The following is a 14,775-nucleotide window of genomic DNA, read 5'->3' on the forward strand; positions in this document are numbered from 1 at the left end:
ATAAAATTTAGAGAGGACAGATGAAGTTGGTGAGTAGGCATAGTATTCCTAAAGATAAACACTAGACACTGGACTTTCTCAAAAAGTGTCTAGAAATTTTAGTTTTAGGAACTCAGAGTTCTTATATTTTCTATACACACCAGGCATTTGAGTACAGCTTCTTTCTTTATTTGTCACTGACATGTTATGAATCATTTCCTCATGGGTGTATGGCATGAGATGAACTTGCTGCAGGGCAGAGGACTCTGGAGAGAAAACCTAATCACATGGAGAAGTACACTTGAATTCTTCCCTCTTGATCCCAGTCTCTTCTGAGTTACTTTTCTCCGATTGTGGTTCTGCCAGCCAGCTGGTTTGAAGTCAAAAGAAGATTAACTCATTTTTATCTTCTTTTGTATGAGTGAGAAAAATACAAGGAAAACATTGCAAAGGAATAGCAGCATGAAAGAGGTAGGGAACTTGATCAGCTGGTAGGGTGCTTTGGGAAGCTTACACCTTTTGTGCTTTACTTACCACTTAAATTCACAATTGTGTACAGCTACTGTGATTTCTCCTTCCATTAATCATAGGTGTGTTTTTTTGCAAAAGGGAAGGTGGTTCTAAAGAATATCACACCAGTATATTGCAAATGTGGTGTTAGAAGGCATCAGCTATCACCCTTTTTCACTTAAATGAAAGTATCATAGTACCATAACTTTGCGCTTATGAATCTACACTAGGAATATCAATTCACCCTGGACTCGGTATTGGAGAAAGATTTGAGAGACAGTGAGAGTTGGAACGGAGAGTTTTCCATTTGAAGAGTAAAGGATTTATGTGGTCTTATTTACACTGCATCTGTGGCTGTTCCAACACATGTGGGTCCAAAATCCCTCATTCGGACAAATCCCTGGCTTGGACAAATCATATACATTTGCTGGCATTGCCTGTGGGAATAAAGGGGAAAAAAAGACAGTTAAACCAAGCTCAAATAATATCTTCAGGCTAATTAGAGCTTCAGGTCTTGGTAAAGAAAGAAAAGCCAATAAAGTAAGAACTAGGCTTGACATGCTAGTTGTGAAGATTCACAAAGTGGTCTTCACTGCCCTGTTGTTCCATGTGGAGAATTACTTATTAGGCCTTGCAGGGCCAAATTCTGCCCAAATTTATGGCCATGCAGGTTCACAGAATTTGTCAGGTAAACCTTTTGTTCCAGAAGAAAGCTGTTCATCCACAGGGAGTTTGAAATGTACCTGCAGGCTAAAATCAGTTGTCGTCTTGCTGTATCCATATGCACACAGGTGAGTGACTAATTTTCACATGTAATTCCTACTCCCATGGTTCACATGCATGTATTTTGTATGCACATAAGCTAATTACAATGAAGGCAACGCTTAGTTTTTGAACTAATCACAACTGCTTTTTTAGAGTATGGTCAACAAATGCTTAACACTGTGTTTCTAAATGGATTTCTGATACAGAGGCTCTTCCAGTCCAGGTACAGGCTCTTAGTAGTAATCAGTATGCTGTAGTCCATACCTTTAACAGACGCAAGTGTGCTGTTCTCTCCTTTTGCCTTTGCACATTTTAATATATGTGAAATCCATACTAGACTTTTCCTATTTTACTTTTTTTTTTTTTTTTTTCTTTCGGGAAACCTTGACTTTGGCTGGGTTTCTTTGTATACGGTATCAGGACTTAAGGGAAGAACAAGATTAATCCATAACTGGTGCATTGTCATAAATGGGGAAAAGTGTTATTTGTATATTTTTGTAAATATGTAACATTTAATGGCAGTTTTGTAGTGACGTGCTGTTTTTGAGAAGAAAAAAACAAATAAATATATGTTTGAATATGCTTGATGTAACACTTAACTGTGATTCAATTGCACAATTAATAGCTTAATCAAAAGTCTTGTGCAATATGTAGTGCACACACATAACCAAGTATCTGTTAGTGGTCCACAACCAAGTTTTTGGCAACTTTTAATGATGATGATGAACTGTGCGGAACAGTTGATCACAGTCTCTTTCAGCTTCCAAACATGTAGCAGGCAAACTACTGTATACATACCTGTGTACTCCACTGCATCCAAAGGTATGCATTTGTCCCAAGAACCTGCACTACAGGTTTTTCTTTAATAAAATTTGGTTCTAAACTATTTGTTGTTGTTTTGTTTTCTTGTGAAGCAGCTTATGGGTTTTGTGGAGGGGAAACGGCTTAAGCAGTCCTCAGAGTCTGTGGGCTTTTGGTTTGTAAGTCATTAGCAGCAAACTTGTACGGTAAGGCTGCAGCAAAGCCTCATCTCCTCCTCCTGCACATCATTACAGGACGTTGCCTTTTTGCCTCTTCCCCTAGTGGAGTTGAGCTGCGGTATAACTGGTGTGAGGGTGACACTCTGTGGTGAGAGGGAAGCCATGCAATTACAGCCAAAGAAAAGTAAATGTTCTCCCAGAATGCTGCTGAATCAAAGGCCGAAAATTTCTGTCTAGCTTAAGAATGAAAGAATTCAGCAGGTTTTAACCTTGATCTCCCTGCAATAAACAGCCATAAATAGAACAAAGCTGTGTGTTCTTCTGACCTTCCTGTGTCTTTGTTCGGATCTTTTCTGTTTTCTTTGGCATTTTCACACACTACTTACTCCTTATTTACTCATTTTTTCTTTATTACCTGTATTGGCTTTTCTTTATCCCACTCACTTCCTGCCTGTGCTATGTAGGAGCTGCATCCTCCTTACAAAATTGAAGGGTCTGCAAATCCAAACCTGTCCTTGAGCCAGCTGTCTGCAAGGATTTTGCCCCAGCTCTCAAAGTGCTCTTTTGTGACTGATCCTAGCAAGAACTGTCTTTCTTTGCTAAAGTCACTGTACTTTTAAGGCCAGAATATTCTGCGCAGCCATGCAATATGGAAATTCCTTCCTGGTTTAAAACTTGGACAGACTGCTCAGACTTAGCTCAGATTTACTGCTGTAATACAGTTTTGGTTTTGCTGATAGGTGGTTGCTGCTGTGCAGATTGGCTGTTCTAGTGAAATCCTGAAGCTGGTAAAATAAAAACCAAAGAAACAACTGAAAGGGAAAAAAAAAATCCAAAATATAAATTCAGACTTAATATTCTTAGTGTGAATGTTCTGCCCTAGTTTAACACTTTCAGATGGTCACGGCCAAAAGACAAAGCAGTTAGAGGAGCCATGCAGGATGGGGAATGGGATCCTACCCCATGGCACATCCTGCTAAATGTAAGGCTGGGTTCAGAAATGAGCTTGAGGCTTTCCCTTCTTGAGTGCCTCAGCTTGAAGACATTTTAATGATTGTCATTTCAATTTCTCTAATCCTGTATTGTGGCTAGCTGAGACTTTAAACTGCAATCTGTCACTAAAAAAATGTGGCCTGTTGAATCTCAAGTGACTGTTTCATTTTCCAAATTTCATGCTCTGATATAAATAAAAACAAAACCAAAAGAAACCCTAAACCCTCTTATTTTTAATGATGTTCCACAAGCTCTTTCAGAGGAAAGCTTCTGCTTTGGAAGGACAGAAGTGAGAACAGGGAGACAAGATGCTCCTGGAAATAACCCACCTCAAGAAACTTGCCAACATTTAACCTAAAGGGCTACTTTACCAATTTTGATGGAAAAAAAGGATAAGATAATCGCTTCATTTCTGTTTTCTTTGCTGTCCTCCTCAAAGCCATATTAATTGCTGTGTTATTTTGAAGTCTAGTTGGTTTCAACATCATCATGAATTATGTCTCTGTAATAAAACTTCTGAGTCATAAACATCAGCCAATATTTTTTCCTGTTTTCCATTAAGAGACTTTTTTTTTATTTTTTTAATTTTTGTGATTTATGCCTTAAAAGATACTTTGCTTTTATATGATTCCAGCTGCTGTGGTGAAAATGTTACTGTACTCTGACCTTCATGGTTTTCAAAAGATGATGCAAAATGCTGCAAATGCTGCTCAGTATATTTTTAACATGATAAAAGGGTCCTTTCTCAGCATTTCATCATTACAGCATCATACCATAAGCTGACCTAAAAAAAAAAAAAAAAAAAAATAGTAGTATGTGCTAAAAAAAAAAAAAAAAAAAAAAAGTTAAAAAAGTAGTAATTCCAATCAATAATTCAGTGACAGCAGTTATCAGTCTCTTGAAAAATTAATGAAACCAAGAATGAAACTTTTCATTTATGTTTAACTTGAGCCTGTGTGAAGCAAAATCTAATAGGAAAATTATTTCCCCGTCATCAGGAGAGCTCATTGAAGAGGAATATCTTTCCTCTAATTATTTCAATTATCTAATATATTCTGAAGCAATAATGTTGCATTGTCTTGATCTTGAGACAGATGTTTGCATTAAAAATCAAATTGAAAAGAATATGATACATTATTTTATAGGAAAGAATGTTTTTGTAACTAGTGGTTGGAAAAATTAAATAAGTCATTTCTGAGAGAAACCAGCGTCATTTATCAATACGAATATGTCAGGGGAAGAGGAGGAAGCATACAATACTTACCCAGTGCGTGCTTCCAGCTTCCATTTACTGTGGAGCTGGACCTCTCTGCAGCAGAGCTGGTAGCTTTGTGGTAGCTTTGTGTCAAATAGCCTTAAGTAATTCTTCTCTGCCATGAATTTTCTTTATCGTTATGGGCCTGTATAAGCTTTTAGCATCCATAACATTGTGGCAATTAATTCCACAGCTGAATCACACAGTGAGGGAAAGTACCTCTGTGTTGTTTTGAACCTGCCCCATTAATTTTGGTACCCTGAGAGTTTGTACTATTGGTGACACAGACTATTTCATTCCCTAGTCACATTCTCTTTCTGGTAGTGATTTTTTTTTTTTTAACTTTCTAACATATTCCTCACCCTCCTTCAGACTTCTTTCTTCAGAAGAAACCCTTATCTTTTTCCCCCTTTGGATTTCATTTTAATATCAATATTTTTCCCTGTATGGAGGGGTCTCTCTTGCTTTTGTACCATCACCAGCCTATCTATTTATGCCATTCAGTGTCCAGACTTTGGATGAAGTTTTATGGGTCCTAAAGAAGTCAGTGGAGCTATCAGAGTATTTACCACTTTGCACAAGTTCTGGTGCACAGCAGTTGTTTGAGTGTTATCTTCATCTTTGTCATGGGGACGTGTGGTGCCTGGATGACATATTGCTACAGCTGAAGATGTTTTGCTGCTGACAGCATGTGTTGTGATATTACGTATGTCTCAACCAGGCAGGGTCTGGAATTTTGTGCTGTGTTTTAAACCACAGGGTATTTGCTGGTTGTTTTGTTATCGTTATTATCATTGTTACTATGCAATACATGGATATTTTCTTTGACCTAACTATGATCCATGATCATCTTTGAGTGTAGTCAGAGCTATGTCAGCACTCATAATTACATCTGGATTATTTTGCGGAATTGTTTATCTTTTCTTATCTTTGGCAGTTCTTTCTACATTTATTGACATTGTATTTCTTCTGACATTTTAATCACTGGTGAAGTTTCTGCAAATCCTTGTAGTTGGATTTTAGTGTTAATATCCTGAAACAGTAACAGACTTTTTTTCATCTCACTTCTATTTTTTTTCAGTTAGTTCTGAATATTCTGATATGCACAAGCCCCAGACCCCAGCCCTGTGGTATCCTAAGGCTCAGGGCCACTGGAAAAAAAGAATTTGTGATTTTTTTGTTCTTTCTTTCCTTTTTCTTTTTTTTTTTTTAGCAACCAGTTATTTATCCTACTAAGCTTTTACCTTTTATCCAGTAGCTATTTAAGATTCCTTTGTGATGGACCTTGTCAAAAGTGTACTGAAAAATTCAAGCAGAATATGTTATTTTCCTAGAAGCCTCACAGACCTCTTAGCACTTCATGACTAATGACATCCCAGTGTAAAAGGGATGCCTGGTGATTCTCAACTTTCAGACAACTTGTTTTTGTTTTTGTTTTTTTAGAAAAGGTCACAGGGGTGATAAAGAATCTAGCATTAAAGCACTGCAATAGTTATAATTTTGGTGCCTCAATGGAGTAAGCTAAGGTGTTGGTGAGGTCTTTCACATCATTGGATGCCTTTGGTATGCAGACACAATATTAAATTTAGTTTAAATAAAAACACCATTAAGTTCATTTATAAGGCATTTTTAGGCCATGAGTCTAAGTAAATTAAGATATTCATTTTCTAATTTTTGCTTATATATTATTATACTGTAATAACAGTATATATTACAACTATTCTAAATAAATATATTTTATATAAAATATGTATATACAATTGTATACAATTTTTATATAATTGATTTGTATAATTAATTATATTGTTATATAATTATTATATTATATATAATATATGTGTTATATATAATTGTATATATGTAGTGTATATATATATCCTACAAACATTCTTACTTTCTCTAGAGAAATGTTAATAGTTTGCTTTGCTTTTGAGGTGGAAGACTTTTTAATTGCATGAAGAGTAGTGAAATATTACAAGCCTTGATTAAGTAGACAAAAAGCTGTGTCTACTTGTGACACAATTCTTATTAGTTATATCACAATGACATGTTTTACATACGCTGGCCATCTTTTTCTCCTAAGATCAAGGAGGTTGTGAGTACAGAAAGGAAACCAATTAGGCTGCTTCCATGAATTTAGTAAGATGAAATGTATTTTCTACTTAAACTTGACATTCAGTAATAACTTTAGTGTGGTGGTGGTGGTGAGAGCTAAATCTAGGGAAAGCAACAAGGAATACTTATGGCACATCATTATGCAATCTCTTCTTTCAGTCATCTATAAGGAATTGCTATAATCACAGTTATCTTGCCTGATAATTAGTGCAGTCTGATTTTGATCTACTTTAATTTCTCTGGGGTAATTTTTATCACTGTACATAAAAATGTACACTATGTTATTAATTGGTTTGACATCTAAGCAAATAGTGACAATAGATAAGCAGTGCCTTCTGCTTTGAGTGCTAAATGCACTGAACTGCTGTTTTCCATTGCTGGGCTCTCTTTTAGATATAGTGTATTCAAGTTGAAGAAAAAATGTACATTTTAATGTGATACAAAAAAAAGTGACATAAAGAAATATATATACTTTATATACTATATACACTTTTATATACCTTTTTTTTTTTTTAAATAACAGGAAACAACAATGCAAATACTTCTTTTATTTATGACAGGTAACTTTATTAATAATGGTCTTGTATCTGTCGCACCTACCAGGTGCCAGTCTTTTTTCACACTCTGCAAGACTTCCTGAAGAATAAACTAGAAAGGCATGAAGTTAGTTGAAGCTACTAAGACACACATTTATAGGTGGGTCTGTTTTGGACTTTTTTTTTTTTACAGAAGTTTCCATGAATGTGTGCCAAAAATATTAAATACATTGAGAAATACAGTAGAAAGAATATATTTACAGTCAATTATAATGGGCAATCCAATAACAAAAATAAAACAAAAACTTTTTTCATGTTTCTTTCATGCTTTTTTCACAGAAATTTTTAAATATGATTTTGTTTTTTAAAAAATACAATAAGGAAATAATTACATTCTTAATATGAGAACATTATCTTACAACATACAGCATGGGCCAATTAGTTTGAAAGTGTCATAAATGAAAAAAATAAGATACTAAATTAAGTATTCTCCATTTCAAAATTCAAATTGCCACAATCATCTCATTAAAAAAAAAAATTTGATCCCCTAAGATTATGATCTGTTTTTTAAAAAAGCATCACCCATTAAAAAAAAAATAAAAAAGCACCTGGTATAGTAACAGGAGTTTGTTGAGGAAGCAGAAGTGTAACATTTTCTCAAAAGACATAGAAATGCAATGGTTTAAAATACAATACATTTCATTTTAAAAAAGTCATACTGCTCTATTACTGATTGCCTGGTGACCCTGAAATCCTGAAAACATTGAAAATACAAGCTCTGTTGCTTTTTATAAAAATTGCACAGCAACAGTACTATTAAAAAAGAAAAAGGAACATTTCACAGCACTGAATGTGGTCCATTGAGAGATTATTTCTAGTGGGTTTTTATTTATTTGTTTCCTCCTTTGAAAACATTGGCCATTACAAAGAATAGACATGTCACTAAGGCTAATTGCAATGTTACCATTAGAGACACGCAATTATACAGTATAGGGTGGGGAAGTGGCTTTAAGGAGCCTCTGCAGGAGGATGGGCAAAAGGGGATGGAAGATACAATATTAATATTAGGTAAATAAGTCTCACTCAAAGGAATTTGGCTTTCGATTACTCTGCATTACTTTATGCGGGACCACTTCTTAATGGCAACTGTTACATCCTTGCAAATGTTTACTAGAAGCCTAATTTGCATCATAAATATGTACAGATATAAATTAAATATTTATTGAAATATACAAATAAATAACTTAATTTGAAATAAAAAGCCTAAATGAACTTACTTTTGCTTCAAATTTGTTTCTGCTGTTGTTTATGGGAACTTGGTAATGTTTAGTCCATAGTCATACAGCATAGAAAGTGCCCTCCACTTACAGTAATAAGTAAGCAGATGACTGAAAATAATATAAAAAAAAATCCTGTTTTTGATGAAAAACACACTGACACTTGCTTCCCTATAGTATTTGCATTCCTGTGGCACTTTGTACAATGCACAGTCCCAGGAAGCAAAGAGCCTTTTCCAATCTAGGACCCCATTTCTCCTCTGCTAAGGGTCAATGTGATGCCTGGCACATTTGGGAACAGGATTTAGCACTTCTGTGTGCACCATTATGGACACGCTTTTCAAAACCACTTGGCATACACCTGATTTGTGGGAGCTGCTAAGTGCTGGGTCTTTCTGCTAGCTCTGTGCTGGGGCTCTGGGCTTGCCAATCCTAACAGTTCCTTCAGGAAGTCCTTTGGTGTCCTTAACGGGACCTCTGGACCGTAACAGGATTTGATCCCTGATAACTACTGTGTTGCCAGCTTCTGTGATTCTACTTGCAAGTCTTAAGTACAGATTCCAGCACTAACATCTCTGATTATCTTAAAATATGAGTAGTATTTTAATTTTTTTAATTAATTTTCTAATCCTCATAGTTGAGGAGAAAAATCATGAGAATGTGATTGAAAGCTCTCCAAAGGCTTTAAAAAAAAAAAAAAAAAAAGAATAAATTAAAAGAACCCAACTTATTATATATTTTTTTCTCTCTCCTGATTTTTTTAAGCCAATCTTGAGATTTTAAAGGACTTCAGCTGGCATTTTACTGCACATAACTTTGCAGGAGTGACATAGAGACAAAGAAGAACAGGTATCTACAATTTTACAGACTAAAATGCAAGACACAATTTCCTAGTAAACAGAAATGGACTCCTGTCTGAAAAAATCCCCAATTCCTTGTAAAAAGATTTATAAAAAGAGCCTTAAAATTATCATCCTTTCAGTCTCATCTTCCTCAAAAATAATAGCTGAGGTCTGAAAAGACGAAGGAAACTAAGTACAGCAGTGTTCTATAACTCAAGTTTAACAATACTATATTATTTAAAAAACAAAACAAAACTGACCACATAAGCTATTCTGAGTTGCCATTATCTGTTGATTAATTTCAATCATTTTTCTTTTTCAAAAAGTATAGAAAAGAAGTAATATCTAAAAATACCTGTTTGCCATTTTAAAAAGTCAGGAACAAATCATTGCTTGACAACATGACCTTTGAAAATGACTGGTGCTTCAGAATAAAGAGAATGTACTAAAATGCTTTTTTTTTTTTTTTTTCTTCAAAGCATGGCAGCTTTTTATCTCCCAATGACAAAAGTGACTGTCTTAAAAAGTATCAGAGAACTCTTCACAGCTAAGTTGTGTCATTCCACTGTTTCGCACTGCCACTGAGGCCAGTGGTAATGAAGAGCTCCTGACTTCTCGGTTCAAGAAGGTCATGAATGACCCTGTGAACACATTTCTTCAGTTTTCTTTTGCCACATGGACAGCAGTGTGACTGCTAATGAGCAAACCTTGGCTCAGCAACTTCTGTGGCAAGCAGAGTTCTTCAAGGCAGTATTACCTGCAAGAGCACATACCTGAAATGATTTCACATCATTCTTAAAGAATGCACTTATCTTCAGAGCTGTTCAGGTCATCTGATGCAATGTAATTAACATTGCTGCTCTATACTGTTTCAGCAAAGTAAACTTTCAATTGCAACTATATGCCTCTTTTTACGTACTATGGTTGGTTTGCTTTTTGATTTTCATTTTCGTTACCAATGAAGGTGGAAATGAAGAATTACATGTAATAAAAAGGGGCACACGTAGTTACATAGCAATACAGTAGAGGGAATACAGGCAAATTAGCGCCAAGCTACCATTAACTTAACAGAATTATAAAAACCTCTTATGGTGTATCACTTGATACCACTTTTTAGATGAGTCTTTTGCAGCCTATGTCTTGGTCCATAATAGGTAAGGCCTTTATGGAAAGTGAGTGGTTTTGCTATACTTATGTTCCATTTTTCATCTCCCATTCCTGGAAGGGGGAAAGAAAGATATGGAAAATGTTAGAGAAATCAAAATATTTCACTGATGTCATCAGATCTGCTAAGCCAAAACCAGCTGAGGTCAGTAACAGTATTTCCACTGACTACTGGATCCAGCCATCTGCCCACAGATTAGTTAGAGAATGTTAACAAGTATGTCCTGATACGGTCTGTGCACAGCCTCCACCCCTCTGCGACTACATATGGCAACTTTTTTCTAGTACTTTCTAGGGCTTTCTAAATTACATATGTGAGAGAGAAGTAAGCACTCAATATCTCATAGCTGACACCAAGTCATTTTAGTCTTACGTACTCTTCCATTTTTTACTGTAAAATTCTTGGTAAGCACACATTATGGCTAAAAAGAGATGCTTACAGGCAGCGTAAAGTTAGGTAACACTGTCTTCATTTCCCATATACAGAATCCAAGTTGACCTATTGCTCATTAAATTTAAGAAATCCCTTTTCTTTTCCATCCCTCAGTTTCTCTGCCTGTTAACTGCAGATAATGACACCTACCATCCACAGCAACGCATGTGATCTATAATGCTTTCACCCATGTATTTCAGATAAAGGTATCATGATTGCCATTTCTTCTGCCACAGAAGTGAAAAGTCGCAATGAGTTTGCTATAGCTAAACACCTCATCTAAGGAAACTTGTTGCTATTGACTTGGGTGATATCTACAGTACTTCCTAATATTACATCAGAAGAGAAGATGTGAAGAAGGATGGGCCAAGCCTAGGACATGCATGATGTACCAGCTCCCTTAAACACATCCATACAGAGATCAGGAAATAATGAAGTGCCAAAGGAGCTGGCCTCTTGCTGAAGTAATCTCTGTGGAGCAATTCCACAGCTGTTCCTAGCCAGGAACCGGGGTCTACAAATTCCTCTCCCACCCATCGACTCTGCAGAGATACTCTGCAGGAAGCCTGTTAAGTTGGCTCCCAAGCTGAATTCCTGAGTTTAACACTCATTTCATGCTATTTAAGAGCTTTAGCTGAAAACTGTTACTTATGTATGTAAATATCAGTTTCTGCTGCTGAAAGCAGTAAAAGCATTAGTTTGGCTGAACAGCTGCATGACCATGACACCTCTTCAACTATAGTAAAGCACCACTAAAATCACAGTCATTGGTTCTAGCAACATAAGAGGAAAAAAAATAATAATAAAGCAGGTATAGAATAGGTTAATATTTTTTAAATTTTGGGTATTTTTTTTTCTTTCCATTTATTAAGATATAACGCATTTTCCCTTTTCAGTTAACACTTTAAATTAAATTAAACCTAAACTTAAAACACAGGATTGGTGAACTCTAGATTACTTTGAAAAAGGATGCTAAATATATATTCCCTAAGTCTACGCTGCCAAGCCTCTAAAGGAAGTCCTTGTCTGAGCAACAGGGAAGATATTTATTTTTTTTTAAATATGTGTTAAATAAGCCTTGAAAGCAGCAGTTTATTCTGCAGGTGCCGAAGGAACATCTCCTTTGTTTCCATTGCTCCAGCATGGTTCAAGTCAATGAAAGAATGTTTAAGTCAACACTGACAAACTGAGTGAGAGCTGGGAAACCAGGAGTGCTCATTTTCTTCTCCAAGCCCCAAACATGAGCAAAATGTAAGCTGCTGACCTTCACCAATACAACAGTTTGAAAACAAATTAGAAGCAATCATTGCAGTCTCCTTGCTACACATAAAAATTTGATTTTAGAAAGTCACTTGACCTATGAAACACACTTAAATAATCACTTTATTCTTGCACAGCAATGATATTGGGAGTATTTTACTTTACTCACAATGCTAATGCAAATTGTGACTTTCTACATTTTAGTTAGAGTCCCCATTGCCAGCACAGTAGATTACCAAAATTGGTTAAAAAATCATTCTGACTGCTGAAAAATATACATTCTTAAAACAAAAACAACAACAACCAAAAAACTGATGAGGAAATGAGGAAAATTAAAAAAAAATCCAGATAACTGTATGCATACATATGTACAGTGTTTGTCTAAGTACTCAACCACCTTGTTGCTGCTTTCAGATTTATCCCTAGATCTGTCTTCTTACTTCCCTCTGCATTTCTCTCTCATGGTGATGCATCTGGAGAGATTTCTGCTGGAGTAGAACACCCCCCTGGGGGCAGCACTCTGCCACACAGCTCTAACACAGCAGGCTGGACAGTGCACACATTCTGCAGCAGCAGCTGCCCCAGCAGAGAAGAGCGCAGTGCTCTGGGCTGCTGAGCACAACAGTGCCAAGAGGGTGGCTGCAAACAAAAGGGTGGCTGGTGACAAGCTCAGCATCCTGGGTGCAAGGGCGGAGTGAGAAGGGAGGCATTCGGTGCATTGAAATGCATAGTGGAGAGGAAAAGGAGGAAAAAAAAGGCATTTTGAATGCTTATACAACCATAACAGTGGGCGATTTGCCAGTTGCTGAATACACAAGCATTAGCACGGACATGAAATCCGCTTCACTCCCACACATTGCACTGACATTCATGCACCAAGAGCCAAGTAAGTTCTGCTCTGGGATACTCATGTGTGACTCCCTTTGTTTAGCCACATCTATAAGGCCTGGGCTCACTCATAACTGCAAAAGGCCAAAAGAATTGAGAGCCAAATTCCACCCTCGCATATGCACATTTAACTCCCACTGAAGGGCGGGTGTGCTGTAGATGCATACCTGATGGCAGGATTTGGCTGCTGCTCCTTGCGAATGGGCTGAGCACAGCTTGGGTTGCACTGTCTAATTCAGCAAAATTTCACCGTTAATATTTAGTGCACGAGGTTTTTAGGAAAAAGCTGTTAAAGCTGAATTGGATACTTTGAGTTATTTTTCCCAGGGTAGGAAATGCACTTATTAGCTCCATAGCCTTTCAGATTAGCCTGATTTTATATGCAAGATTCCTCTACAAAAGGACTTGACCAAAATATCGTGCCATCCAAAGTGTAGCGATATCAAACAGCACAGCAGGATGCACCATTCTCTATGGTGCAAGTTGCACACAAAAATTAACTACATCTGGAAGGTATTCTTTACATCAAAATTTTTCAGGTTTTTATAGTGCCCAGGTTTCTTCAGCTCTAACGACTAAATGTGCCTGTCTAGTCTGTAGCACGTCTGAAACAAATCCATGCTCCCTTTTGTCAAGACTGTGCTCTAACTGCTAGACCATATTTTATCAGTAATGCCGAGCTAACATGCAAATCTAAGACAAAATGTGTTGTTAGAGATAATACCTGTCTGGGACAAATTATAGTATAATTGGCGTACTTCAGAGTACCTGAATCCTTCTTCAGGTTTGAAACAGAAACATCAAACTTCAAAGTTAAATAGAACTGAAACTAATTACTCCCAGTTTAATTATTGTTATCTGACTTAAATGACAGAAAAGGCCATTGATGCCCATGAAAAAGAGGGAGAAAGGTGGGTGGGAAAGTGCTCACTTAAGGTACAGCACGAGAATTAATTCATGGCTTGGGCAATGTAGGGAGCTTAACGGGGACTGGGAGAGACACAGGGAGAAACTGGGATGTATCATAAAATCAAATCATTTGGTGAGCTGATGATGTTTTATAATCTAGTACATTTAGGTGCCAGGCTTATGCCTGACAGATTTATCACTGTAAATGTGTGTTATCAATGAAGACTGTAAATGCTTTTAAGGAAAGTTACTTAAAAAATCCCTATTTTGCGGAGTATTTTATTATTTTGAGAACAGAAAGCGTCTACTAAGAAGACAGATGTCTAAGATTATTATTGTTTATAATTACAATTAGCAGTGAATTACTAAATCAACAACAGCTCGGGGCAGTGTTATTACTGTCACCCTTGGTTATATGCTGCCCACGTGCTTATGTTGCTGGCAAATTCAGCCCACTAGAACGGTCATGCAAATCTCATTGAACGTAAAGCACAAAAATGGAAAAAAACTTGTAACAATACAACACGAATGCAAATTTCAGCTTGTCTTGTGAGATTACATTAAATTAATTTCTACTTGAAATGTACATTAAGAGTAGTTAAATTTCGTAATGCACTTTCAATAACTGTAATGCAGAACCATTCTGTTCTGTGTCAGCTGGCAAATACCAAACCTGAAAATGTGTTGTATCAGAACACTTACTATAACTTTTCAGCCACTTTTCAGCTATACTGGTTAGTATAACTTAGTGGATTTTGGATGGACTGTTTACACCACAGACCACTTACCTTGCAAATTAAATTTATAAAGGAGCAGAGAAAAACAGGGAAAGAGAGGGAAGTAGAACTAAATCTGTCTGTCAAAGTACT

The 14,775-nt window shown here is 36.4% G+C and overlaps 1 protein-coding gene across 5 annotated transcripts in view; it reads right to left on the reverse strand.

Annotated features, from left to right (window-relative positions):
- Nucleotides 1–9,724: 9,724 nt before the first annotated feature.
- Nucleotides 9,725–14,775, reverse strand: part of AFAP1 (actin filament associated protein 1) — a 115,127-nt gene continuing 110,076 nt past the window's right edge. For 2 of the 5 annotated variants that reach the window (XM_032186691.1, XM_032186688.1), the window contains 2 exons: nucleotides 13,165–13,227; nucleotides 13,021–13,071 (listed from right to left, as the gene is read on the reverse strand). In XM_032186691.1, coding sequence (XP_032042582.1) covers nucleotides 13,066–13,071; nucleotides 13,165–13,227 — 69 coding nt within the window. In that variant the 3' untranslated portion in view covers nucleotides 13,021–13,065. Of the gene's footprint in view, nucleotides 10,471–13,020; nucleotides 13,072–13,164; nucleotides 13,228–14,775 lie in introns of those variants that run through there. The other 3 variants (XM_032186692.1, XM_032186689.1, XM_032186690.1) reach the window with 2 other exon arrangements.

Source organism: Aythya fuligula, chromosome 4, assembly GCF_009819795.1.
Source record: "Aythya fuligula isolate bAytFul2 chromosome 4, bAytFul2.pri, whole genome shotgun sequence".
Classification (NCBI taxonomy): Eukaryota; Metazoa; Chordata; class Aves; order Anseriformes; family Anatidae; genus Aythya; species Aythya fuligula.